This window comes from Moschus berezovskii, chromosome 1 (genome assembly GCF_049115385.1).
Source record: "Moschus berezovskii isolate FMDL1 chromosome 1, NW_MosBer_1.0, whole genome shotgun sequence".
In the NCBI taxonomy this organism is placed as follows: Eukaryota; Metazoa; Chordata; class Mammalia; order Artiodactyla; family Moschidae; genus Moschus; species Moschus berezovskii.
Window position 1 is genome coordinate 1292309 of NC_142460.1, and position 27561 is coordinate 1319869.

At 55.9% G+C, this 27561-nt stretch overlaps 1 protein-coding gene across 5 annotated transcripts; it reads right to left on the reverse strand.

Annotated features, from left to right (window-relative positions):
- Positions 1-1090: 1090 nt before the first annotated feature.
- Positions 1091-24182, reverse strand: CBS (cystathionine beta-synthase). Of its 5 annotated transcripts, none has more exons than XM_055414699.2 (17): positions 23884-24182; positions 19819-20041; positions 15901-16007; positions 13542-13676; positions 12983-13062; positions 12754-12888; positions 12167-12236; positions 10955-11046; positions 10080-10205; positions 9366-9450; positions 8952-9057; positions 7081-7158; positions 6780-6914; positions 5844-5952; positions 3773-3857; positions 3348-3389; positions 1091-1923 (listed from the first exon to the last, which is right to left on the reverse strand). In XM_055414699.2, exons 2-17 carry the CDS (start codon positions 20031-20033, stop codon positions 1766-1768), a joined length of 1758 nt encoding a protein of 585 aa, XP_055270674.2. In that variant the 5' UTR covers positions 20034-20041; positions 23884-24182; the 3' UTR covers positions 1091-1765. The 5 variants fall into 5 exon arrangements, with proteins under 5 accessions (XP_055270674.2, XP_055270646.2, XP_055270667.2 ...); XM_055414671.2 differs by lacking the exon at positions 23884-24182 and adding an exon at positions 23379-23535; XM_055414692.2 differs by lacking the exon at positions 23884-24182 and adding an exon at positions 23069-23314.
- Between the last annotated feature and the right edge of the window lie 3379 nt (positions 24183-27561).

Sequence of the window (27561 nt, forward strand, 5' to 3'; positions counted from 1 at the left end):
GCCACATCCACAACAGGAAGCCTTTCGTAGAAACTGTACTGCTTCAAGAGGCAGCTCCCGGAGGTGGCGGGGCGGGGGGCAGCTGTGAGCCCCCGCCACAAAGCTCCTGAGGGACAATGGCATCACCCACCAGGCCGTGCCCTCAGTGAGGAAGAGTGTTTCTTCACCAGCAGAAGAGCCACACCAAAGAAGGAAGCTGGACCCCGGATTCCCTCGAGGTACAACAATTAACTCAAAGTTGACCAATGATCTAAAGGTAAAAGCCACAATGATAATAAAGCTGGACTCCGTACTCCCACAAGACACAACAGTTAACTCAAAGCTGACCAACGAACTAAATTTAAAAGCCACAATGATAAACTCTTAGAGGAAGATATGACCTCAGATTTGGCAGCGGTTCTTAGATATAATACCAAAGCAAAAAAGATAAATTGGACTTCATCACAAACAAAACACTGCTGGAACTTCCCTGGGGGTCCAGTGGTTAAGACACGAGGCTTCCAATGCAGGGGTCATGGGTTCAATCCCTGGTCAGGGAACTGAGATCCCTCATGCCTCAGGGGGAGGCCAAATAAACCAAAAACAAACAGAACAATAAAATACTGTTGCGAACCAAAGGTCAGTATCAAGAAAGGGGAAAAGACACATCATAGAATGGGAGACAATGTTTGGAAACCACAGGTCTGAGAAGGGCCCGGTATGCAGAACAGGCGAAGAACTTCTACAACCAAACAGAAGACAACCCGACTTGGAAGTGGGCGAGGGACTTGAACAGACACTCCTCCAAAGACGATACACAAATGACCAAAAAAGCATGTGAACAGATGCTCAACACCGGTTAGTCATTAAGGAAATGCAAATCAAAACCAGGGTAAGCAACCACGAGCAGGGAATGGCAACCCACTCCAGTATCCTTGCCTGGAGAATCCCATGGACAGGGGAGGCTGGCAGGTTACAGTCCCCAGGGTTGCAAAGAGTTGGACACGACTGAGCGACCAGTGCACAAAAAGGAATGAAGTACTGATTCACGCTACAGTGTGAACGAACCCCAAAAACATAACGTAAGATAAAATAAGCCAGACACGAGAGGTCACAGACTGTATGATTCTCTTTATATGAAATGTCCAGAACAGGTAAATCCATGGGCTCAGAAAGCAGAGTGGTAACTGCCAGGCGAAGCGGGGAGATGGGAGTGATAGTTTGAGAGGCGGATGAAAGGTTTTGGAATTTGACAGAGGTGGTGGCTGGACAACCTCTGATAAACACTACTGAATTACACATCTAAAAATCAATCATTTTAGGTTAAGAGAATTTCACCTCAATTAAAAAACCCCAAGCACTCCAGCCACTCCAACTGACCCAGCTCCAAGTGGACTGTTGCCCTGACCCACACTTCCTGGGCCCCATTCTGCTGCTCCCCGCTCTGGACCCTCTTGCCTCCACCTTCAGTCTCCCTACCCTGGTCATTCAGGGCTCTATCTGCCTGGCTGGATTCTCTTTTCATAGATTTGCTTGCTGAAAAATTTTAAAAGAAAGTTAAAGAAAATCACATCTAATGGAATAAACCATACATAGATTCATTTAGGGAGACAAGTGTTAAAGATGAGGAAACTACAAGATCTCTGCCGACCCCGGGCTAAGCTATAAGCAGTCTTGCTACTGGTCTGGACAGAGTGACGCCCAGCACCAGGAGGCTAAAAATCACCTGTTTGTTTGGTATTTACAAAAGCAAAAGAGAGCAACCAAGCAGGCTTGTGGTAGGGAGTCAGAGCTGGGCCTCAGCCCCCGCACCTCTGAGTTTTAAAGCACTTTCTGGCTTTGTCCTCTGCTTCCGCTCGTGGGCGGCCACGAAGTTCAGCAAGTCGATGGCAGTGACGACCCCGAACACCATCTGTCTCTTATTGGACTCCCTGTGGCAGCGGTCTGAGGAGGTACAAGGCCAAAGCTTCAGAGGGGCCTCTGCCCAGAGCAGAGCTGGGGCCACTGAGCCCATCCCCAGGCAAGGGCAGGCGGGCCAGCCCTGAGGCTGTCCCACGTCCACGGGCACCTGTGTATCCGACCACAAGTGTATCCGACCACAAGTGCCCTCTTCTTCCAAGAGTATCCACGCAGGTGAGGCTGCAGAGAGCAGGGCCTGACCCCTCTGAGCCACACCCATGGGGGGATGCCTGAGGGTCAAAGTCATTGGGAGCAGCTGGTGCCCAAGGTCTGAGTCTTGGCCTGAAATCCCAGTCCCACTCACACCCACCACCACCACCAGCTTGCTTCTCTGGCTTACAATTCTGTACTCAAACCCACGACTTTCTCTCAGGCTTAGAATGAACTTGGGCCCCTTGCCCTGCAGCCCAAGGGTAGAAAGGGTGGCTGAGATGGTTAATTCAACATTTCAACCCAACTGGGCCATGGAGGGCCCCTATATTGGGTCAGACATCATTCTGGGTGTCTTTGGATGTGAACAACTCTTAAATGGATGGACCTAGTAAAGCAGATTGCCCTGCCCTGTGGGTGGGCCTTGTCCAATCAGTTGAAGGCCCAAATAGAACAGAAGAGCTGACCCTCCAGGAGTAAGAGAAAGAGTCCTGCCTCTGGACTTGGGAACATTGGATCTTGGGGTCTCAGGCCTGCCCACTCGCCCTGCAGGCCTTCTTGGGGCATGCCAGCCTGTAAGCTGATTCCTTGCAGGGAATCTCTATATGCACATGTCCTGCTGGCTCTCTTTCTCAGGAGAATGCTGACTGACAGCTGTGGAGAAGCCCACAGAGGGTGGGGCAGAGCTGAGCAGTGGGTGGGAAATGACCAGGGTGCATCCTGTTCCACCAGCTCTGGCCTCCGTCTGTCCCTGACAACCTTGAGGGCAGATGCTGGCAGGGTGGGGGTAGGGAGGCACGGAGGTGCCAGCTTGGGGCACCTCAGAAAAAAGCACAGGGACCCAGAAGAGATCGGGGGCTTTAGGCAAAGGGGCAGCTTTGGAGGAGCACTGAGCCCTCAGGGGAGGGCAGCGGAGTGGCCTCCAGGCCCCCTGGGGACACCGTCCAACACCAGGTCTTAGTTTCTGTAAAGGGCTGTTGGGCGTCTGCTGTGACCACTCGGCTCTGCCAACACAGCACAAAAGCATCCGTGGTGGTCCTTCCAGGTAGGGCTGCGTCCACGGAAACTACTCACAGACCCTGAAACTGGATCCCCGGTCAGGGTGTGCGGGTGTTCAAACACGAGAATACGGTCAACACGGAGGAGGACCCTTCCAGCTGGGCTCAGGGTCCGGGGCTGGATGCCCTCCCCTGTGCTCAGAGGCTGCGATACTGACCACAGCACCTTCCGAGCTCCAGGGGTGGGCGGGGTGTACATACCTGCCGGCCCCCCCACCTCTCCCGACAAAGCCAGGTCCCGTGCTGTGGAGCCAAGGACGGGAGAGGGGTTAGAGTTGGCGCCCAGGCTCCTGGACCAACCCTCAGTGGGAAAGTGGGTGGTGGCCTTGGAGCCCACCACCAGTTGTTGGGATTTCTACAACCTTGTTGTAGCTTAGAACCACCAGCCTCTGGAGATGCAGCGAGGAGGCCCGGGTTATAAAGCACCCTAGCTCACTGGTAGCCAGCACCCAGGCCTGGCCCACAGTGGGGTCCCTCTGGGATCTGCATCCAAGGCTGGGGGTCAGCATCTCTGGCTCGCAGGAGCTCAGGGCAGGAAAGCTCACAGGTCAGGGACTCGGCAACCAGCATCCCACAGAGCTCCTGCTCCTGCCCCCCTCCCCCAGCCCCCAGGGGACCCAGCTTACACTGGATCTGCTCGTGGACCACCAGGGCGAAGTGGTCCATCTCCAGGATGTGTGAGAGCTTGCCCAGCGGGTCTGTCAGGCGTATCTGGAAGAGAAGCCGTGGTCAGTGCTCGCTGGCCGGAGCCCAAGGAAAGGAGTGGCAGAGAGGCTGGGGTCCCCACAGGGCTTCTTCTGGAGCCTCCTGCTGACCCAAGAGACTGAATGGGACTCAACACTCATAAAAGGACATCTGGATGAACTGGAAAAATTGATGCTTTCGAACTGTGGTGCTGGAGGATACTCTTGAGAGTCCCTTGGACAACAAGGAGATCAAACCTGTCAATCCGGATCAAACCAGTTAAACCTAGAGAAAATCAAGCCTGAATATTCATTGGAAGGAATGATGCTGAAACTGAAGCTCTAATACTTTGGCCACCCGATACAAAGAACTGACTCATTGGAAAAGACCCCTGGGAAAGAGTGAAGGCAGGAGGAGAAGGGGACGACAGAGGATGGGATGGCTGGATGGCATCAATGGACATGAGTTTGAGCAAGCTCCGGGAGTTGGTGATGGACAGGGAAGCCTGGCGTGCTGCAGTCCACGGGGTCACAAAGAGTCGGACATGCCTGAGCGACTGAACAACAGAACTGCAGAACCCAACGACTGGCCCCTCAGTGAACTAGGGGCTTCAGTTATGAACAACACAGTATTCACCGTCCATTGGAACGAATCCCACACCAGGACAAGACGTAGTAGTGCAGGGCACGGAGGGGAGGGGAGCATGGGGCCCTCTGGTCCACCTGCCTGACAGACATATGGGGAGAGCTTCCAAGAGAAAGAAGGAAGCACACTTAGGGTCCATTTTCCACCCCCAAGGTGATCTCCAAAGCAGTGAGCCCCCGGGAAACCCCACTGGGAATGCTTTCTAGTTCAACTCCAGTAACGGAGGCAGGTTCCCTGGGAGAAGATGCGAGTTTCAGGGCAGGAGGAAATACATCAGCAGTGCCTTCACCTGTGTGAGGAAGGGCCGGGCCCACCTGCCTGGTGGGTGCGCGTGCAAGGTGAGGGGTGTACAACACAGCCGTGCGGGGCTGCAGGAGCAACTTCCCCAGCACTTGTCTCCATGAGGCCAGATGCTGGACGGAGTCAGACCACGGGGCTCAGGACTCCTCCTCCCCGCTGGGAGAACCGGGTCATCAGGGGAGCCAGAGCTCCACGGGGACCTCTTCACGCTGCTCAGTGACGGCAGCCAGCCCCGAGGTGGCGGCGCTGAGAAGGGGCAGCCCTGGGCAGGGAAGGTGTGCCCAGGAGAGGGGACCCCCCGGGTTTCCATAGTGCTGCATTCCTCTTGGGACACCATCTGGACAGGGACGGGGATGCGTGCGACCACACTGAAGGACCTCCTGAGTCTGCCTGCACCCACCCAGCACCTCAGTGGCAAGGAACCGAGGCCCCCGAGGATCTGGGTGGCACTGGAGTCCAGGGGACGGGGACTCAGCTACCCCCTGCAGGAAGGGTGTGGCTGCAGGCCAGCCTGGGACACTAAGGTAGGGGGACTTAGAGGCTTGGCTCTTCCCCGAGGGAGGGGAGGGACACACACACAGTGAAGAATCAACAGGAGAGGCCAGAGACACAACGGAACTGGTCTCAGGCACGGAAGGGTGGACGGTGAGCATGCCACACCTGGGAGGGACCTTGAAACGCTCCACTGTGTCAAAGCAGCCAGACAAGGGCACACACACCAGGGCTGCGTGTGCACACGAGCCCGGGGAGGGCACACACGGTGGGGCTGTGTGCACACGCGAGCCCGGGGAGTGTGCACCGTCTGTGGGACAGGGTGCGCACCAGCGGGCCGGGAGCAGAGGGCTGAGGGAGCCTTTGGGTGTGGACGCGGGTGAGACCTCGCCGATGCCGGCCTCTTCCCACCCCACCTGGGGTGTCTCACTTTGTGAAGCCAGGGCAAAGCCTCTGATCTATGGACCTGATGAGCTGAGCGTCAGGGACCCAGCACACTTGAGAGTGCTCCCCGCCCCGCCTTCCAGGACAGAGCTGGTCTCAGCACTGCCTGCTTGGGTCACGCGGGGCACGTACCTGTTTGAACTGCTTGTAGAGGACTTTGCAAACCTGGTCCGATGGCTGAACCTTCCCTGCGAGCAGGGACGACAGCATGTTCCCCAGGGTCACCATCCCTAGGATCACCCTGCAGAAGTGGACACAGGGTAGTGGTCAGCGCTGGTGCCTCCCCTACAATATGGCAGATTTCAGCACAGCTGCCCTTGGGGCCAAACCCAGACTCCTCTTGGAATCAACCACTATCTGCCCTGGTGGCTCAGATAGTAAAGAATCTGCCTGCAATGTGGAAGACCCGGGTTCGATCCTTGGGTTGGGAAGATCCCTGGAGAAGGAAATGACAACCCATTCCAGATTTCTTGCCTGGAGAATCCCATGGACAGAGAAGCCTGGCGGGCTGCAGTCCATAGGGTTGCAAAGAGTTGGACATGACTGAGCGACTAACACACTGACACTGTCTGCCCAGGGTTTCTGTGTAGCACAGCAGTGACCCGACGCCCCGCCCTTGGAGCTGACTGTCCGGTGCAGGCAGACAGCAAACCAGTGGGTGAATCCTTTGGGCATCTCCATTCTGACAAGAGTCAAGGGTCACCAACTGGCCAGCATCCTGGGATGTGGACCTTTTGGTGCTAGAGTTGGGACAGTCCTGGGAGAGTCCTGATGGGGGACCGTCACCACTGCACGTCTGCCATGGTCTTCCAGGCAGGCACGTGCTCCCGTGCACACACTGGGTGCAGTGGGGTGGGAAGGGTTAATACGACCAGTCCCCCACCCCGGCCAGGGCTCAGGGACCAGCTGTCCAATGCTCTGAGCATCTGGACGAAGAGTGACCAAGGTCAGCTGGCCAGCTGTGGGGTCTGTTGGGCCACCCTGCCCAGCAGAGCAGGCACGGATGGAGCAGAGGGGCACACAGGCAGGGCCGGTAGGGCAGAGCGCTGGACGGAGGCTGAGACTGACCCCGACTCGTCCACCACGGGTGCCTGGTCGAAGCCCTTCTCCCGGAGGATCTCGATGGTGTGCTCACAGGTGACGGTGGGCAGCACAGTCAGCGGGGCCGAGAGGCTCAGCTCCTGAACCTGGAGGTGCCACCACCTGAGGGAAGAGGGCGGGCCAGGGAGTCTGTGAACCGAGAGGCGAGTGAGAACAGGGAGCCCGCGGGGGCGTCCAGCCAGGTGGGGGCCCACGCACGTGCCGCTGGGGACCAGGCCCTCGAGTCCTGAGCCCCACCCGGACGGTCTCTGCCCAGAGGTGTCCTCACCATGGCTTCTTCACCGAGATCTCCTCCTCCTTCATGAAGCCCTTCTGCAGCATCCACTTGTCGCTCAGGAACTTGGACCTACAGCATCAGAAGCCACAGAGCTGGGTGGAGGGTCTCAATACCACCCCCCCGCCACCAAAGAGGGCAGAGGGGCTCAGAGAAAGCCCAGACCCCACCCTCACCAGACCCCACCGTCCAGCAGAGACCCCAAGGGGCTGGTTGGAGGCTCCATGAAGAGATCTGAGGGCTGGAGGCCAGAAAGACCTCCTAGGGAATGGTGGTCGGTGCAGGTATCTGGCCAACCGAACTGAAGAAGCCCAGAGCACAGCAGAAGGGTCTATGATGGGCCCCTCAAAGGGACGCAGGACCCTTCGCTGCAGTGCCTGCACCTGGACAAACATCTCCAACAACAGATACAAGGAAGTGAGAAGGGACCAGAAGTAACCATGTGTGTGTGCGGTTGGGACAAACTGGACAAGAAGCTGAAAGACCCAAAACCCAACTGCCACGTCCGATGTGTCAGGAGCAAAGGCAGGGTCTTGCTCATGCCCCCTGCGCACACCACCACCAGCAGTGGGCAGCCCACCCAGGCCACCCTCCGGCCCGACCCCTCGACCCACCCCGTGTAAGGACCCAGCTCGCCACCCCCCACACTCAGGGAGCAAGCCAGGGAACCCGTTAATAATTGTTTTTGCTCCCATTGCTGCAGCACAAGTCCCGGTAAAGCCCTGCCTGAACTTCCTGTCTGGCCTCGGATCCATTTCTACTGATCAAAGGGTCCAAGACCCTAGTCAGTAACAGTTCTGTCCCGAATCCCGTGTCATCACAGCCCCTCGGGGCTTCTGGCAGGGGGAGCCTGTCCCACCAGGGGTCAGAGGACACCAGGCCAGGCTTCAGGGACGGCCAGGGACCTGCCCCGAAAGGCAGATGAGGGCCAGCACAGTAGGGGCAGACAGGGCCCCAGCCCCCAGCCCAGACGTCCGTGCCTGAGGACACGATCTCTCACGCGCACACAGGCACACACGTGCGCCCACACAGCAGGCCAGCCAAGCGCATGGGGAGATGGCCATTCTCACACACTCTGTAGTGTGGGTGGGTAGCGGGCGCAGGGCAACTTGGCAGTGGACACCCAGAGGTGACTCACCCCCAGCTGGAGTCCCAATTATAGAATGACCCCCTGGGGGAAGCTGAGCTCACTCGAGGTGTGTAGCCCGTCACTCTTGGGTCAGGGAGGACACCAGAGGGTACATGCATCCATGGAGGAGGGCATTAGGCCCCTGTGACCTCCTGCCCACACACCAACCTTGGTGCTTTCGGCCAGTGACCCCAGGCAGGGCCGTGAGCCCAGAGGAGCCAGCAAGCTCCAGGGGCACATGCGGCAGGTGCACAGACACTCAGGACCCCTGGACTCGAAGGGGCCTCGGGGGCCACGGACCCCAGCCTGGGTCCCCCCAGCTCAGGGCCGGACTGTGAGTGAGCAAAGGATCCAGTGGGCGGGGGTGGGGAGCTGCTCTCAGGGCGGCCGCATCCTCGTCCTCATCCTCCGAGGCCCCGAGAGCTCGAAGGAGTGAGCGGGCACATGGGGTCCCTTCCCTGGGGAGTCCCTCCAGGCCCCCAAGTGCTGCCACGATGAACAGACTTCCAAAGGCATCTGGGAGACCCAAGCCGGGGACAAGGCAGCCAAGAACGCGTGAACTCCAGGGACGCGGAGCGGGGCCGCAGACCCCAGGCTCCTGGGCCGCTGCCATAGGATCTGGGGGGCGCGGCCGGGAGCAGAGACGGTGCCAGCACCGGAGGCCAGGATCTGGGGGGCGCGGCCGGGAGCAGAGACGGTGCCGGCACCGGAGGCCAGGGGAGGACGGAGGCCTCACATGTAGTTCCGCACGGAGTCCGGCAGGATCACCACGCAGCGCTGGCCTTCCTGCAGCTCCCGGGCAGCCTTCACAGCCACAGACATGGCACTGCCAGAGCTGCCACCTGCCGAGAGGGCGGGAGGGGTCAGGCCTGCCTGGGGGGCGGGGGGGCTGCATGTGCACCCAGGTGTGGGCACGCCCACACCTGCTCTGGAGGGATCCTAGGTGGAGGAGCTGGGCGTGGGGTGCTGGGGGACCCCACTTTTCACTGTGCGTCCACACCCTGCTCCGTCTCCCGTCTGCTCCGCACTGCACCACCAAAACCTCCTACAGAACTCAGAGCCCTGGGGGCAGGTTACCGGGTGGCCAGAGAGAGGGTGTCTGTCGCACGCTGGACAGAAACTGGCAGGGTGGAGCACGGCGTCCACTCACCGCACAGCAGCCCCTCCTGAGCAATCAGCATGCGGGCGAAGGCGAAGGCCTCCTCGTCGTTGCTCTTGAACCACTTGTCCACCACCTGCGGGAAGCCGAGGGCAGCAGTCAGCCTGGGCAGCGCCCAGCACTCGGCAGTCGGGTGGGGGTGGGCGTGGGGCCCATGGCCCAGTTTGCAATCTCGCAGATGACGGTGGTCCAGGTGGCCGTGACCTCCGGGGATGCAGCCCGGCCTCTGTCTGGGATCCAACACTCACTCTGCAGACCTAGGTCGTTCCCCCTCCCCCTGCCCCAGGGTCCAGCACAGTGTGCCCACGATGCCTAAACCACCTGCCAGCCCTGCGGCATGGCCACCCTCTCGTCTAGGTCTCTCTGCCTGAAGCTCCCTTCACGGTCCTTAAAAGGAGCCTTCTCTGTGCTCCTCACATCTCCCTCCTCGGCATGCTCACCTGCCCCAGCCAACCAGCTCCCCTGCTCTGCAGGGAGGTCTGTGCACAGACAGGACGTGCCGCACCCCCACCCATGGCCTCGGTGTCCATGGCAGGAGCTCAGTGATCACGGTACCGCGAGTCACCACGTGAGGGCCCCTGGGACGGCACCTCGTCTACCGCCATCTACACAGCTTGGAACTCGCTTCTCTGCTCCCTCTGGGCCGGCCACCCGTGCCCAGCAGGACAAGGCTGAGGCTGGCCCCGTCACTGCTGCCCTGCCTACCGTGCGGTCTAGCACCGTGGGGATGAAGTCATAGCCGATCCCTTCCACCTCGTAGACCGTCTGCTCCGTCTGGTTCAGCTCCTCGGGCTCTGCAAGGATGGAGCCTTCGGGATCCACGCCAATAATCTGAGGAGTGGGCGTCCTTAGGGCTCCAGTCTCACCTGGACATGCCCAGCTGGCATCAGGGTGCAGCCCCGCTCCCAGGCCTCAAGACTCAAAACCCAGAAGCCCAGGCCCAGGCGCTGGAAGACCACACATTAAATGTCCAGCTCGGGGCACTCGGGGTGGGGGCAGTGGGAGGCTGGGGAAAGTGGATTTCCGGGAAGCTCCTCCTGTGCAGGGTGCCTGGGACAGCCCTGGAGAGACACCTATGGACAGTGGGAGGCTGGGGTGAGGGGCGGCACTGGGATGACCGCTTCTGGACATCAGAGGAACAGACAATGAGAAACGATGCGGGCACCACCAGTGGGGTCTGTCTGAGCCCCTCCCCAGGCCCAAGTGCCCCTCCCCTGTCTCAGAGTCCAGGACCTGAGCCTGAGTGCTTACGGCTCTGGGACAATCCTGGGAGGCCCCCCAACTGCACTCTCCCACCCCAGCCCATCTGGGCACCCGGGTCATGCACTGCTGTCCTTTATCACCTGGCAGGCACAGGCACACACACCCTACAAGATACAAGCCTATCGAGGCAGAAGAGTCGGGAGCGAGAACTTTCAGCTCTAAAGCAGAGGCCACTCTGGGTGCCCAAGGCCAAGCAGACTGATGGCGAAGCCTCTGGCTGCAGTTCAGGCCACAGGTGGGAAACATACCTGCGTCCAGGCCCCCATCTCTGGGCAGGGCAGGACGGGGTGGTGCCCATGCCCCTCAAAGTCCCTCACCTTGCACCCAGGGCACTTCTCCTTTAGCTTCCTGGCCACGCCTGTGATGGTCCCACCCGTGCCCGCTGACGCCACCAGCATGTCCAGCTTCCCTGGAGGTGGAGAAGTGTGTCAGGGAGGACATCCCCAGGAAGGAGCGGCCGTGCCCCCCCAACTCTTCATAGGAATCAAGAACGCTCTCATACACACGACGAAGGCAGGTCATTCAAAGGGCAAAAGCAGACCTGTTCTCATGTTGAAACCTCTCATCACATCCTCCACCTTGAAGAAGCATTCACCGTAATGGGACCCAGGAAGCCCCATTTAATCCAAACGGCAGCCAGCCACTAAAACCCCCATGAGAGTTGTGAATCCATTAACAGGGGACCTTCCTGCAGGAGGTGGGGCACAGGGGGCTGTCTGGTTTCAGACGACATGGGTAAGTGAACTGAATTATCAAAGGAGCTAAAATGAACCACTCAGCTCAGCTCTGACATTGTCTGGGCTCTCTCGGCACCTGGTGGCCAGCTCAGGCACCAAGCAGAGAAGTCAGCGCAGGCAGCTGTGCTGAGGCAAACGCACTGTTTTTGCCAAATGAGAGGATTCTCACATGTAAAACCTCGGTGATCAAATGCCTGGACCATGCTGCCTGGCTCCTGGGCACAGAATGAGGGCACTTTAGCCAACACAGGCTCCAAACAGGAAGCCAAAGGTGCCAAGCCCCTGGCAGCCACTCCCAGGACTCTCTTAGGAAACAGCCCTTAGAGAACATTGCAACCCCCATGGGGCTTGGCACCAAATGTGCAGAGAGCTTCCAAGAAGCCAAGCTGCAAGCCACCACCCCAGGTCTGCACACAAGAAAACCCAAACGCTGAATTCAGTGCCCACACTGGTGTTTGCTGTCAGTGCCGTTCAGCAATGTGAAGCCCCCACTGTGAGCCCAGGATCAGCCTGGGACACGCTTGTTCCCTGCACTCAGGAGCTCCTACAGGTTTGGAGGAAAAGACTACTAGGTAAACAGATATGACTGCATGATAAGTTGGGTGTTGTAGGCAAGGCATGGGAAGAGTCCAAGAGGGCAGAACTGGAAACTATTCCTGGGAAATATTCAGGACAGCATTTCACAGAGAAGGGATATTTGAACTGGGTTTTGAAGGATGAATAGGAGTTTACCAAGGAGCGGGTAAGTGTACACTCCCAGTCAAGATGGACAACAGAGTTAGAAGTACCCACCGTCACACTGCTGCAGGATCTCCTCGGCCGTGATGTCATAGTGAGCGAGGGGGTTGCTGGCATTGCGGTACTGCCAGGAAAGAGTAAAGGGGCCATGATGAGGTCAATGCACAGAACTGGCAGCAGCCACAGGGTACCAAGCAAATGACTCAGTGCAAGCCAGAGAGGATCCTGTGGTTCAACAGACAGCAAGCATCAAAACCAGCTCTCCAGAAGATGAGATTTCTGAATTAACCCAGAAGTGGAGTGAATGACAAAGAAGAGCATCCAGTTAAAAGGTCTGCATGCATTTTATGTCTTAGAGAGCTCCCAGGGTCCTCTGCAAGGGACATTCCAACCCAGTGTGCTAAGGTGAGCCCTTGAAGCCGGCACACGGGCAGCAGAGCCAAAGACTCGCCGACCACATTGGCCACACACTGGGCCGGGAGAGGGCAGCAACTGCATGCCAGCACATCGGTCACTCTGCACCCCGTCCCTCCTCCTGCAGAGGTGATACCACTTGCAAGCCCCCAACAGAGATCCCCCAGGGAAGGCCACACTCGGTCTAAACCTCTGGGAGCATGCTCACCCCCCGGCCCCAAACTCACCTGGTCCAAGATGTGAGAATTGGGGATCTCATTTCTTAGCCTCCAGGCCACCCCTACGTGCGACTCAGGGGAGTCGAATCTGGCGGTGGTGGGAGTCCTCACAATCTCAGCCCCCAGGGCCCGCAGGACGTCCACCTGCAGAGGCACGTGGCAACCTTCACCTCCCCGCCGGGCCTGCAGCGTGGGGACCGAGGCCCAGAAGCTGCCCACCCCCCGCCCACCTGCCTACCTTCTCCGTGCTCATCTTCTCCGGCATCACGATGATGCAGCGATAGCCCTTCACGGCAGCAGCCAAGGCCAGCCCGATCCCTGGGGACAGGACGTGGGGTGAGAGGGGCCATGGCACCCTCCAGGCCCCACCGCCAGCCCCAAAGGCCCAGGGGAGAGGGCACTGAAAAAAGGCCCTCCATCACCCCCTTCTGCCCTCGAATGAGGGAAGAAAAGGGGTGCACATCGTGAACCCCAATTCCTCCAGCTCTTACTGGGAGCTCGGGAGGTGATAATAACAGTGGCTAACACTCTAAGCTCCCAAAGCAGGGTGCCTGGGTTTGATTCCTGGTCAGGAAACTAGATCCTACATGACACAAGTAAGATCCACATGCCACACTTAAGACCTAGCACAGCCAAATGGGTAAATAAATATTTCAAAAAGCAACAGCAGCATTGTGGGGCTCACTGTGGACCCAGGGGCTGCTGCACCAGAGGGGAGAGTGACCCTGAATGCAGCCAGAGTCGGGCACTGCCGCTCCCACCCCCACCACGGGCCCAGAGGAGGAGGCAGAGCCCACCTGTGTTCCCTGACGTTGGCTCAATGATCGTGTCCCCAGGCTTTAGGGTCCCCTCACGCTCGGCGTCCTCAATCATCCGCAGGCTGATACGGTCCTTCACGCTCCCACCCGCGTTGAAGAACTCACACTTGGCCACTGGGAGCCAGAGACGCATCACGAGAGGAAGAGGCCGTGAGCTCTAACTGATGCCTGCCGTCCCTTTCCCATCACCTGATACGCTCGGGATGCAGCGGCAGGCAGGCTTCAGGGGTTCTGAAAATCGTCACCTTCCACTGCGCCTCCCACACCTGACCTGGACGAAGGTGCTGGCCCACTGTGGCTTCTCCCACCTGTCCATCCCACCCGCCGTGGACCATGCGGTGACTCCAGGTGAACGAGACAGAGGAGCCAAGGGGGCCCCCCACTGGATGGACAGAGCAGAGCCACCCCCATGGGGCAGCACAGTCCCAAAGACATGCTGGGCATGCACAGGGTGGGGTGGTGACTGGAACTCCAGGCTTAAATCGTGCCCAGTGGTCCTGCCAAATGACCTCATATCCTGAAGTAACAGCCCCCCCATCACATGGCCGGACCACAACCGGCAGACCCTCCACACCCCAATCCCCCGTGCCTCCTGGCCCAGCGGGGCTCTCGGCCATCCTCCCCATCCTGCAGACAGGACTGCCCTTGCTGTGCCCAAGTCTCTGCTTGTCTTTCCGTAGGGGCACTCCCTCCCACCTCTTAAAACTACGCCACGTCAGTAAAAGGGGGCGATGTGGCTCCAAATGTGATTGGCAGGGCCCAGGCCGGCCTGGAGGGCCCATAGATGGCACTCCGTCCTGGTCTGTGCTGGCTTCTGAAATCCCACAACCAGAGACAGGCTTTCTTCCCTGGGACTCAGAGGACCTGCTGGGACAGTGAAGGGGGGCTCTCAAGTGTCTGACCACTGAGGAGGCCAGCACCCTGGACTCTTGCCGCCACACACTTGAATTAGAAAATTCTAATGAGCCCATGCAAAGGCTGGCACGAAGGCAGGGATTCCAGCTGATCGGCCGTGGGCAAGCCACATAACCAATCTGAGCCTCGGTTTTTCCACCTGTAAAATGGACACACTAAAATCTGTTTCAAGGGCTCTTGCCAAGTTGAGGTACAGCAGGCCAGTACTCTTGCCAAGGAAATCCCACGGACAGAGGAGCCTGGTAGGCTGCAGTCCATGGGGTCTCGAAGAGTCGGAAACGACTGAGCGACTTCACTTTCACACATTGGAGAAGGAAATGGCAACCCACTCCAGTGTTCTTGCCTGGAGAATCCCAGGGATGGGGGAGCCTGGTGGGCTGCCATCTACGGGGTCGCACGGAGTCGGACACGACTGAAGCGACTTAGCAGCAGCAGCAGGCCCATGCCTACAGGGTACTAGGTAATGGCTTCTATTTGACGTGAGAGCACGGAGCCCACTATGGCACAGCCTCAGCAGCGAACCCCACCCCCCCACCGGGTGGTGTGTTCTGCTCACTGCTCTGGAGAAAACTCTTCACTGCCGGGGGAGCGGGGGGCAGGGGCAGGGAGCGCGCAGAAAGGCTCTAATGATGATGTCTCTGGGGTGAATCGACCACAGGGCCTCAGTCCCTCTAGGGGGCACCAGGCCCCTAGACCCCCACACTCTCCCCTCCTCGGCTCTCTGCTCCAGCACTGGGCCTGGTCCCCTTTCCCCCCAACCAGGACCTCTGCACCTGCCACTTCCTCTGGGTCAAGGCTGACATCTACCTGGGTTCCGTGCCCAGAAGAGTGGAGGTGAAGAAAGCCCCGGACCCTCCTGTGTTCCTGGAGATAGCCCTGCAAAAACACCCCCTCCCCAGAGGACTTGGAGGAGACTCAAGGGTGATCCCCTTGTGTACGGGGCCCAGGCAAACACAGCTCCCAAATTCCCACTGCGTCTCATGAATGACAAGTGTCTGTCTAAGCACCAAGGCAGCCACTTCCTGCCGGGCTGGCGGCTGAGACCTTCCTCACAATAGTCGCCCCCACTGTCACGCCAGCCCATCCAAGCCATGGCGTGTCTGCTCCTCCCTGTGACGGTCCAGGACAGAAGGGTCCCACTCTGCTCCTGGGCTCCAGCCTCCTTCTTCTGCAGCTGCCGGGTTACATCACCCGCAGTCCCCGCTTGGGTACCACCCCCAACGTCTGCCTGGACACACTGCTCTCCACACTCAGGTCTCAGCTCTCTACCACTGAAGACTCCGGAGTGGCCTTGGTCACCCCCCAGCACCCCTCCCTGTCATGTATGCTTCTGGCCTTACCCAATGTGCAGGGACACCCACCCAGGGTCCTAGGGGCCCCCAGGCCCACAAGCCTTGCACAGGGTGAGGAGGCCAGCACTCACAGAGCTCACACTTGAGGCCGAAGTTCCTCCCGATCTTGTTGATCCTCACCATCGGGGTATCCCCGATTTTCTTCAGGATATCCGGCAAGATTTTTGGAGATTTTGCCCTTAAACAGAGGAGGAGTCAGTGATTACTCAGAAAAAAACAAAACCGGTTTTGGCATCCCAGGACATTCTTTTATTTATTTATTTTTTTAGCACATTCTTTTAAATAAATCAAAGAATTGGCTTTCACAAGCATTAGGATGGTGATTATACAAATCTACACTTGGTAAATGGCGTACACACACACACACGGGCAACTGCACCTCAAAACCCATGAAAACGAATGCAATTTACTAATAGCAGCACCAGTGTCTCCAGGGTTTGAAAACGCACTGTGGTAACAGATGTTATCAGTGGGCAGCTGGGTGAATGTCCCCACGATCTCTCTCTGCTATTTCTGCAACTTCTTTTGAGTGTTATTTCCAAATAAAAAAGTTAAACACTGGCTTCAAAACAACAGCGGCTCAGATTGTAAAGAATCTGCCTGCCAAGTGGGAGACTCGAGTTCGATCGCTGGGTCAGGAAGATTCCCTGGAGAAGGGAATGGCAACCCACTCCAGTATCCTTGCCTGGAGAATTCTATGGACAGAGGAGCCTGGCAGTCCAAGGGGTGGAAGACAGTCAGACACGACTGAGTGACTAACACTTTCACTTTTCAAAACAATAGCGTGTCCTGGTCTATCTTTTTCAGGGTTCTGTTTGTTCATTTTTCTGGCTGCACCACATGGTATGTGGGATCTTAGTTCCCCAACCAGGGATGGAACCTGTGCCCCTGTACTGGGAGTGTGGGGTCTCAGACACTGGACCACCAGGGAAGCCCCAGTCTTTTTAAGGCTTTTCATATTCATCTCCTCTCACAACTCCTGGCTCCTGGAATACCACTTTTCCTTCTCTTTGATGAAAAAACTAGTGGGGCCCGGAGGGCAGGGACCCCTCAGAGGGTCCAGCCACCAGACAGTGACAGTGACTGCGGAGCCCACCCAGGCATCACTCGGATGTCTGGCACAGGCGGTGGGAAGCTCGACTCGCAGGCTGAAGAACAAATGCTGGTCATCCCTGTGCTTGGGGCTAGGGTCAGATGACTCCCAGGTGGGCCTCCAGGCTCAGAGTCAGATTCACTTCTCATGGGTCAATGGTCCCCCTTCAATTTGAGTGACCACCCCCCGCAGCAGTTCTTCCAGCTGAGAAGCTGGTGACAGGTGACAGAGGGTGTGGGACAGCCCAGCAGCTGCTCAGCTATGTACACACCTTGAACCTGCATCTCCCAAGTGGCCCCCACAACGCACCCTCCATCTTCACCTTCGAGGACAGATTCAGGTCCCACACTCTTGCCCCGTCCACGCCAAGGAGGTGCCACCAAATATTCTTGCCGGAATATGCAAAACTGAGCCAAGTTCCAAGAAACACAAAGGGTTTCTATGCCCTGGATCTCTCCTGTGCCATCCCCATGGCTCCCACGGCTGAAGGCGCCCTGGCCCCCACGGCAGGAACCCGTTAACCATGTGGGCTCCTCACCCGCCCACGGTGGTGAGCCAGCTCCCCAAGAATGCTGCCTTCCTCCCCTAGCCCAGACAGGCGGTGACATGGCCCGGCTGGAACTCTTGCACCTTCCAAGGTGGCGAGAAGCTAAAACAGATGCCCTGTGCCGCCCCGGAGGCAGGCTCAGCCAATAGAGGTGCGGGCATTGGGGTGAGGGCAGAGAGCCTGGGCAGGGACAAAGGGCTCCTGACGCCAGCCTTGGAGGGAGACCAAGTCCTAGGGTTAACCCTGGGGTTGACTCATTAACTAGTTAAAGCCAAGGCAGGAGAAGTAAACACCTGGGGAGGGCAGGAGGGGGTGGCTGAGTCAACTACCCCCAGCAGAGGCTGATGGACTAGAAGGAGCGGGAGGCCTGGCCTGCCTATAACCGACACCCCCCTCCCCCAGCAGGGGCTGATGGGCAAGCGGAGAACTCAGAGTTCCCGACTCAGCACTAGGCCCTGGGGGCCAGAAAGTCACGGGAGAAGTTGGCCTGAGGTGACCAGGGCAGGAGCCTGCGGGGAGACTTATAACACCTCATTTCAGTTGCTTTCCCTTCTTCCTGGAGGAGAGCCCACAGCACCCTGGAACAAACCTGAAACCCCTCACCAGGAGGGGCCTGCTTTCCCCTTCCCCTCCGCGCTCTTCCCCTGGCCTGGTGCTCCCACTCTGTTCCTCTTTCTAAGTCCACCCCACCTGGGAACCATCTGGAATCCCCTTCCTCAGATACCCACATGGCGAGCATCTCCTGCCCATCCAGGTGCCACCCCTGAAGTCTCCCCGAGTCACCCAGCCATGCCATCCGGTGGCCACGTCACCGTCTCATCACCCCTATGCTCTCCCCACCAGGAACCCCAGGCTGTCTCCTCCAGGGACCCAGGTCTAGAGTCCCACAGTAGGTGAGCCCTAGTGCCTCGGGCCCAAGCCCAGCTCCTCATAAACAGTGAACCTGAGCTGTGTCAAGTGGTTTGGGGGGGACAGCAATCCTTCCAGGGCGCTAGAGGAGGGTTAGGCCACCGCGTGGAGCGCAGGTGTGGTGCCAGGTTACAGCCTCCGTACAACGGTGTCCAGGCCCAGGTGAGATGCTCACAGAGCCATCGGGAATCCAGGCCTCCCCAACCCCAGCTTCACATGGGCCCTTCACCCCCTGCCCTGGTTTGCTTTGGCAGCAAGGGCTCATGACATATGGCCAGCAGCCATCTTGGCCTCCTGAGCTCCCAGCATCGAGACATGTTTAATGTCGGGAGTTTCTGGGTTTGTAAATGTCATTTCTGTCCATTGATCCCACTTCAGAGCACACCCCCTGCACATCCCCAATTCTGAATCTAAGATCAATAATTATCAGCATTGGCATAGCAGTGTATAAGGAGTAAGAATCAAGCACCTGAAAGGTACATTCTTATGACACTCTTATTCTACTGTTGGGAGGTTACACCAGGGAAATAAAGATAATCCTAAGATGTAGTGGACTTGATTTGAGTTTCACAATAGGTCAGGGATTTTTGCCTTTTCGTCTTTCCCACTGATTGATCTCCTGCACCTAGAACAGGGCACAGATATAGGAGTTGCCTAATAAAGACACACGCACTAAATTAACTCTATTTTCCACTGCAGTTCTTCAAACCGAGATCACTGCACACAGTGAATGCCTGAGAGTGCTTAAAATCAAGGTTTATTCATCCAACAGTCTCAGTCCAACTACAAAAAAATATTTCATAACCTGGAGTTAAGGAGAGAAGGCAGACATGGTCCTAATTACAGGAATGTGCAGTCAGATGGATCTGGATTAGAAACCTCCCTCCCTCCTGTCACTCAGAGTGTGTGACTTGGGCTCATCCCTTTATTTATTGAGGATCTGCTCCTGAGGGGGAGGGCACCCACCTAGGTGCTAGCGTGTGTGCATACTAAGTCACTTAGCCATGTCCAACTCTTTGCAACCCCATGGACTGTAGCCTGCCAGGATCCTCTGCTCATGGAATTTCCCAGGCAAGAATACTGGAGTGGGTTGCCATTTCCTCCTCCAGGGGATCTTCCTAACCAGGCAGTTTTTTTTTTTTTAACCACTGAGCCATCAGGGAAGCCCTCAGACATCCTTAGCATTGCAGGTGGATTCTTTATCACCTGAGAAGCCCCACCTAGGTGCTGGGCTACAGCACAAACAGGCCTTGGCCTCTCTGAGCCTTGGGGGACTCAGCTATGAAATACCTCCCACCTCAACTCACCATCCACCTAGAGTGACTGCAAAGGAATGGGGGGGTCATACCCCAGGTCCACATGACCATCTGGCTTCCAGGAAACAGACCCTCCCCACCAGGGTAACAGATGGGCCATCTTATGATCATTAGGGGGACTCACAAGGCAGCATGGCAATGTGGGGAGTCGGTGACTGGCCTGCCCAGTTGCCAGGAACACCTGCTTGGGGCATCGGGACGGATCCACAGCAGCTCCTTGGCTTCCTTGTCCTCCAGAGGCTCCTTCTCCAGGCTCCCTCTCCCTAAGTGTGCCTCTGAGAGGTGGGGGCATCCTTCAGACCTGCAGAGGGTGTCTGCGGGGGGTGTCTCAGAAGGCATGATGAGACCTGCCAAAGGGAAGGGGAGGAGAAGCTGTCAGTTCGGCCTGTTTCCAGATTCCGGCAGAAGAGGCTGCTTTACAGCTCTCATCTGGGGACTTCTGCTCACCCGGCTTGCTCTGGGTGTGGGGTTCCTCTCACTCAAGAAGCTGGACAAGAAGAGGCATAACTATGCAGGCACCAGCTGCTGTGGAAAACAACTGGGCACTTTCCCAAAAGGTTAAACGTACAGCTACTGTGTGCCCCAGCTATTCCATTCCTACACACCTACCCAAAAACATGGAAACAGGTAATTGTCCACCACATCCATAACAGCACTATTCACAATAGCAAAAGCATGGAAACAAACCAAATGTCCATCAGTGGACAAACGGATAAACAAAATGGGGCTTATCCACATAGTGGAATTGTATTTGGTCACAAAAATGGAATGAAGTTTTAATTCTCAACCTATGAACACACACACACAGCAGCTATATAGAGGTAATGAATGTTATTTATCTTATAGGTTGATTGTGGTGTCTTTTCACAATGCATAGGTAAATCAAAACATCAAGTTGTATACCTTAAATATACACACAACTTTTATGCATCAAAGATATTTCAATAATGTTGTGTTAAAAAGACTACATTTAATGATGGAAATAATTAGAGGAAGAGGAAGATAATAAATATATTTTTACCCTAATTAAAGGAAACATTCTGCTGAGTCAAGTAAATCAGACAAAGAAGAAACATTTTGTGACTCCACCTATACGAGGTACTCAGAACAGACAAAATCAGAGACAGTGAGAACAGAGGTTTCTAGGAGCTAGGGAAGGAGTCACTGTTTAATGGATAGAGTTACCATGAAAAAGTTTGGGGCACAGATAATAGTAATGGTTGCATAACACTGCGAATGTAAGTATTGCTACCAAATTGTACAGTTATGAATGGTGAAAATAAACAACATATTACATGTATTTCATCAAACTTTTAAAATCTCATGGAACCTTAAAACAGATGACAAAAAAAAAAAAAAGGAGAGAAAGAAATGGGAATGGACAGCCATCACTCACCAGGCTGACGACCGAAAACTTCTCACGGCTCCAACTCTGTAGGGAGCAGTGAAGACTGAATGGAATGAGGTCTCCAGGAGGCCCAGGACAGAAAAGGGGACACTAAGGAACTCTGAGTAAGCATGGACTTTAATTAACAGTAATGTTCACTGATTGCAAAAAAAACCTAAGATGGTAATAAGAGGAGGAACTGTGCCTATGTGTGTATGGGGGTGGGGCGGAGAGGGGGTTGGGTTGTGAGAACTCTGTTCTTTTCCCAAGGTTTTTATAAATCTAAAGTTCCCCTTCCCCAACCTATCTGGAGACCTGTGGATTTTGAAGGTCCCTGAGAAGAGCTCAAGGTAGAGATGTGGCTCCAGGTGATCTCTGAGTGCAGCCCCCAATCCCGCCCTCCTCCTGGAAGCTAGAGGGACCCCAGACCCCAGACCTGTGCCTCTGCTCCCCAGGAGGCTTAGGAAAGCAGTTATGTTGTGAACAGGTGGAGTAGTCCAGGCAGAACTTGGCCCCACACTTGGAAGTACACATGGAGGGTAACTGACCAGCTGGCTCTCTCCTCTGGAGCAGGCCCTGTGGGTACTGCTGCCATCAACAAGAGTAGAGGCAGCCCCAGCTGGTTCCCTGTCTCCCAAGGCAGGGTCAGGTGCAGACCAGAGCCCAGCAGGTCGCCCCAGATGCCCAGGCGGAAGCCTAGGGAGGCGGAGACCCCCACCCTTTGCAATCACATCCATTTCAAATTCCCAATGTCCTTTCAAATTCTCCCCCGGCTTTCCGGGACAGAAATCATCCTTCCAGCTCGTCTGCCCGAAACGTGCCTGGAGCAGTGGTTCCTTCAAACCCTGGGGTCAGCAAATATTTTTTCAGGGGTTTAAGTCCCCTCATGAAACGCTGCAAGGATAGCCTACGTCATTCTTGCTCCTTATCAAAAAGCCCGTGCGGTAAGCGGGACACTGCCTTAGCTCCGCGGGGCACCCGCCGCGGGGGGAGGTGGTTCTTCCATCACGCAAAAGCGCCCCAGTCGTAGACTTCTCTCCCCATCAGAGGCCCACAGGCCGGCAGCCCCAGGCCGGGGGACTGGCCACAATACCCCGCAGACGCAGGCAGCCCCGCGCCTCCTAGGTGGCGACCTACCTCGCCTCGAGCAACCTCCGGAAGGTAAGGAGCTACTGGGAACTCAGATTGGAGCAGACAGTCTCTACAGAACCCACAGGCGCTCGGCGCGACGCTCGCTGGGCGACTGGGCCCCGAACCCGCGAACTCGGTCCTGCCCAGCCTGGCTAGGCTCCAGGTGGGCTCAGTTCCACGCAGGCACAGCGCCCAGCGCGCCGACGCATGTGCGTCCGGGGCAGGCGGGCTCACTTAGCGCCGCCCTGCCGGCTCCTGCCGCACCTCAAACCGCAAGACCCTCCTGGGGTCACGACCCCCGACAGCACCCGCATTCCCCGCACTCTGCACACGCGCCCCAGTCGGTCCAGGCGTCCAGTCAGGGCCAAGGGCGCGGAAGGTCGTAAACTCCTGTTTCCCAGTGAGACTTTCCAGGCGGGAAATCGAGCCTCCCCAGTGGACCTGGAGACCGCGAGTCACCCAGCCTATCGGAGGGGCATTTGGGGATACCGTGTGGGATAAACACCCCCAAGTAACCCTTGGGAGGCTACGTTTGGCGCTCCCGCCCCTCCTCCTCCTCCACTTCCCCTCCCTACTGTCCAGCTCAGCCACCCACCCCGCCTAGGGCTCAAAGTATGGGGTCGAATGGCACCCTCCCCCATTCCCTTGGTTTGTGCCAGGGCCAGGGCCCTGCGTGCCCTGCGCTCCCTCGCCACCCTACCCCCGCCCGCGGGCAGCCAGCGCTCGTGCGGCGCGCGCAACCACATCAATATTTTACACACACACACTCCACTTCATAGAACTGACGGAAAAGGGCAATTTACGAAACGACCATTTTTCATCCAAAAAGCAGCAAAAAATCAATGATGGCACGCACCATTAGAGTGCACCTTCCGAAAGTTCCCTCGCCAGGTCTCGGCCCCAAGCTCCCCGGCTCGCGCCCCTGCCGTCCCCTGCTCAGTCTCGGGAGCTGGAGCGGAGGCCCTACGCCACGTTGGCGCGGAAACCCCGGCTTCAGGAGAGTCTGGACTCGCGCTAGGAGTGGGTCTGGGACGCCCAGGCGCGGCCCCGGCAGATGCCGATGATGCAACACTGGCCCAGGGTTGGGCGGCGGGGACCCCTTCCGAGAACCCAGCCAGATCCCTCCGCCTAGGGGTGAGGCGAGTCTCGGTCCTACAGGTGCTCACCTGGACCGAGACCCGAAGAAAGAAGAGGGCTGGGCGCGTCGGGGAGCGGCGAGCGGCGGTCGGGAAAGCTGCGACACGGAGATGCGACCCCAAGGCTGGCTGGCTACCCCGCACCCCGCGGCCAGAGTGGGAGGAAGGCGATTGGCCGAGAGAAGGGGGCGGGGCCTGCACCCAGCCAATCCAAAGTTGCAGATGGAGGGCCCCACACACACACCTCGCTCGTACCCGCCCCCTCGCCACGCCCCCAGCGCACCGCCCCCCTCCCTCCCCCACCGCCTCACCCCCACTGCCCCACCCCGGCTCGGGTTAGACGCCCCGAGGGGCGGGGGCCCGAGTCTCGTCCTCTCCGCTGGCTCCCGGGACCCCCACCCGCCTCGCCTACCCCTTCCCTTCCCCCGCTTCTCTACCCCGAGACCGCAGCCGGAGCGAAGGCTCTGTACCCGGGGTCCCGATTCTGTTTTACCTGGGTAACTCCTTGCTCTGCGGGAATGTAAGAAATACTTACATTCTTACTTTCAGCCTGCGGTCTGGAGCGAGGAAGGACGTGAGGATGAGCCTCAGCACGTATCACGCGGGCCCCAGTCCCGCGACCACCCGACAAGGTTCTTTCAGGTCGCGGGACCCCAAGGGGCCGAAACCTGGGGGCCCAGCGCGCAGACATTAGGCGCTCTGCACCTGGGCTTCGGATCCATCACCGCGGGTTTGTCCTGCCCCTCGTGGTCCAAGGGGCCGGCACATACAGCGCCTCGCCGGCCGCGCCCGGTGACCGCTCCCATGAGGGAGGAAGCTGAGCGCTCGTGGACATGGCATAAGCCACAAAGCCGTTGTGAACCGGGCTGCTGGCAGGCTGTCCCCAGCCCCGGGAGCCAATGGCTGACCGCCAGGATGGCCCTGGCCGTTGGGAAGGCCACCGCCAGCAATAGTATTCCAAACTGGTTGCTCTCGATTTTTAAAGAGCCTGCGTTTCTCTTGAGTTTCCTGAGCTGAATAGAGAAACACTGAGTTTCTCCTGCACGGTAGTGACTAAGTCAGGGGCGGGGCCGCCAGGCTTGGGCAGAGGATGGAGTTACTGAGCCCAGTACCCAACTGTTTAGGGTCCGACCATGTGCCGGCACTGCACCGGGGCCTGCCTGGGGAAACAGAGGGAGTGCAGACCCGGCCTCTGCGCCTGAGCGGTTGCTGTTCTAGGGGAGCAGGCTCGACAGACATCATTTTGTAAGAAGCTTCCAGTAATGAGACTGATAGGAAGAATGACAAAGTGAGAGAGATAAATGGAAAGGGGCAGGAATGGGAGTCCTAGATCAGGTGGTCAGCAGGCTCTCTGGACGAGTGACCCTTGAGCAGGGAGCTTAGGAACCACACCTTGTTCCGGGGAAGGAGGCCCCTGGCTGAAGTAGTGCAAAGGCCAGAAGCAGGGGATCCAGAGAAGGTCAATGTGGCCAGAGAAGGAACAGGAGTGCCCAGAGGGTGGGAGGGGTGGCTGGGGCCGGACCTGGGTTCTGACTTAGGCCTCGATGACCTGGGGCACTTGAGAGGGTTCCCGGTGGGGAGTTTTTGATTATACTCAAATTATTTTCTCTTGGCATAATTTCAGATCGCCACAAAAGTGGCAAGAATAGTGTGAGAATTGGATTCTCAGATGTTAAACTTTTACTAAGAGAGTGTGAGGTATCTGGAAATGGGGTCTTTGAGGATGTGATCAACTCAAGATGAGGTTGTACTGGACAAAGAAGGGAGTTCTAAATCCAAAAAGACTGAGTCCTCATAAGAGGGAAATGTGGCCACAGACCCACGGAGGGGGGACAGCCACGTGAAGACAGAGGCACAGGCTGGAGTCATCTGGGCACAGGACAAGAACATGGGCAACTAGCAGGAGCTGAAAGAGACAGGGAGGACCCTCTGCCAGAGCCCTCAGAGGGAGTGAGGCCTCTAGGACTGTGAGAGACAGTAAGTTTGTGTTGTTTTAAAATGCAAACGTTAAAAATTTTTAAATTTTCAGATATCATTTTATTTTATTTGGTCGCACTGCACAAATTGTGGGATCTTGGTTCCCAACCCAGAGATTGAACCTGAGCCCTCAACAGGGTAAGTGCTGAGTCCTAACAACTGGACCACCAGGGAAGTCCTCAACATAATTCTAGACTCTCAGAAAAGTGGCAAGATAGTGCAAAGAATTTCCAGATGCCCCTCATCCAGATTTTCCAAGTGTTAAATTTGTATTACATTTGCTTTGCATTTCTTTCTGTGTGTATCTCTTTCTCTTAGATTCATACACATTTTCAAATGGTATTCATCACCGTTATGTAGACAACATCCTGTGTTTCTTTTCTTGATTTATGGACTTCAGACCATACCTATTTAAACAATAAAAATAAATTCTCTTTCCCACTGCAATGAGAAGCCTGCACATTGCAACTAGAGAAAGCCTGCATGCAGCAATGAAGACCCAGCACAGCTTAAAAAAAAAAAGCTCTTTCTTATGCTGACAACTTTTTATATTTGCGACAGTTTTATTTTTAAAATTTATTGATTTGGCTGTGCCAGATCTTAGTTGCAGCATGTGGAATCTAGTTCCCTGACCAGGGTTGAACCCAGGGCTCCTGCATTGGGAGCCTGGAGTCTTAACCACTGGACCACCAGGGAATCCCAACAGTTTAATTGATACAATTCACATACTCTACAATTCACCTATTTAAAGTGTACAATTCGATGACTTTTAGTATATTCACAGAAAAGTTCAGCCATCACCACAGTCAATTTAGAATGTTCTCATCACCATAGAAACCCTAACCCCTTAGCTATCACTCCCACACCAAACTTTCCATACCTTTTCCATACCCCCAGCCCCTGGCAAACTCTAATCTACTTTCTGTCTCTCTAGATTTGCCTATTCTGGACATTTCATATTAATGGAATCATATAGCATGTGGTCTCTTGTGACTGGCTTCCTTCACTTAGAGTTTTTTCAAGGTACATCTGTGTTGTTATACGTATCGATACTTTATGGCTAGCTCATATTTTTTTTATTTATTTGTCAGTTGATGGACATTTATATTGTTTCCACCTTTTGGTTAGTATGATTAATGTTGCTCTGAATACTCATGGACACGTTTTCATGTGGACATATGTTTTCATTTCTCTTGGATAGATAGCTAAAGATAGAGTTGCTTGGTTATATGGAAATTCTACGTTTAACCTTTGAGAAACTGCCTGTTTTCCACACAACTGCACCACGTTACACTCCCATCAGCAATGTAGGAGGGTTCCAATTTGTTCACGCACTCACCAACACCAGTCATCATTCCTTGTTTTGATCACAGCCATCCTAGGGCATGTGAAGTGGTATCTGGTTGTGGTTTTGATTTGTATTTGCCTGATGACAAGTGATGTGAAGCATTTTTCATGTGTTTGTTGGTCATTTGTATATCTTCTTTGGGAAAATGTCTATTCAGATCATTTGCCCATTTTTAATTGGGTTGCTTGATGTTTTGTGGTTGAGTTGTAATAGTTCTTTTTATATTCTGGATACTGGATCCTTTATCAGATATGTAATTTGCAAATATTTTATCCCATTCTGTGAGGCATCTTTTCGTTTTATTGATAGTGTTTTTTGATGCACAGAAGTGTTCAATTTCGATGAACTCCAGTTTACCTACTTTTTGTTCTTTTGTGTGTTGCATTTTTGTTGTCGTATCTAAGAAACCATTGCCTAATCCAAGATCGTGAAGATCTACTGTGTTGTCTTTGATGAGTTTCATGGGTTTAATTATAATATTCAGATTTTTATCTACTTTGAGTAAATTTTTAAATAGTTTATTTATTTATAAATGTGCTGATTCTTTGTTGCTGCGCAGGCTTTTCTCTAGTTGCCACAAGCAGGGGCTACTCTCTAGTGGCACTGTGCGGGCTTCTTACTGAGGTGGCTTCTCTTGTTGTGAAGCACGGGCTCTAGAACACAGTCAACAGTTATGACCCACGGGCTTGTTTGCTTTGCGGCATGTGGGATCTTCCTGATCAGTGATCAAACTCGTGTCTCCTGCATTGGCAGGCAGATTCTTTACCACTGAGCCACCAGGGAAGTCCTACTTTGGGCAAATATTTTGTTTATGGTGTGAAGTGAGAGTCCAGCTTCATTCTTTTGCATGTGTATAACAAGTTGTCCCAGCACCATTTGTTAAAGAGA

What these genes read in the sequence shown, in the direction of transcription:
- CBS (XM_055414699.2), bottom strand. Translation starts at nt 20,033, where the DNA reads ATGCCTTCTGAGACACCCCCCGCAGACACCCTCTGCAGGTCTGAAGGA. An exon ending in AGAAGATGAGCACGGAGAAG is followed by an intron (nt 12,889 to 12,982) that starts GTAGGCAGGTGG and finishes GTGCCTCTGCAG; the next exon opens with GTGGACGTCCTGCGGGCCCT. An exon ending in ATCTCGGTGAAGAAGCCATG is followed by an intron (nt 6,915 to 7,080) that starts GTGAGGACACCT and finishes CTCTTCCCTCAG; the next exon opens with GTGGTGGCACCTCCAGGTTC.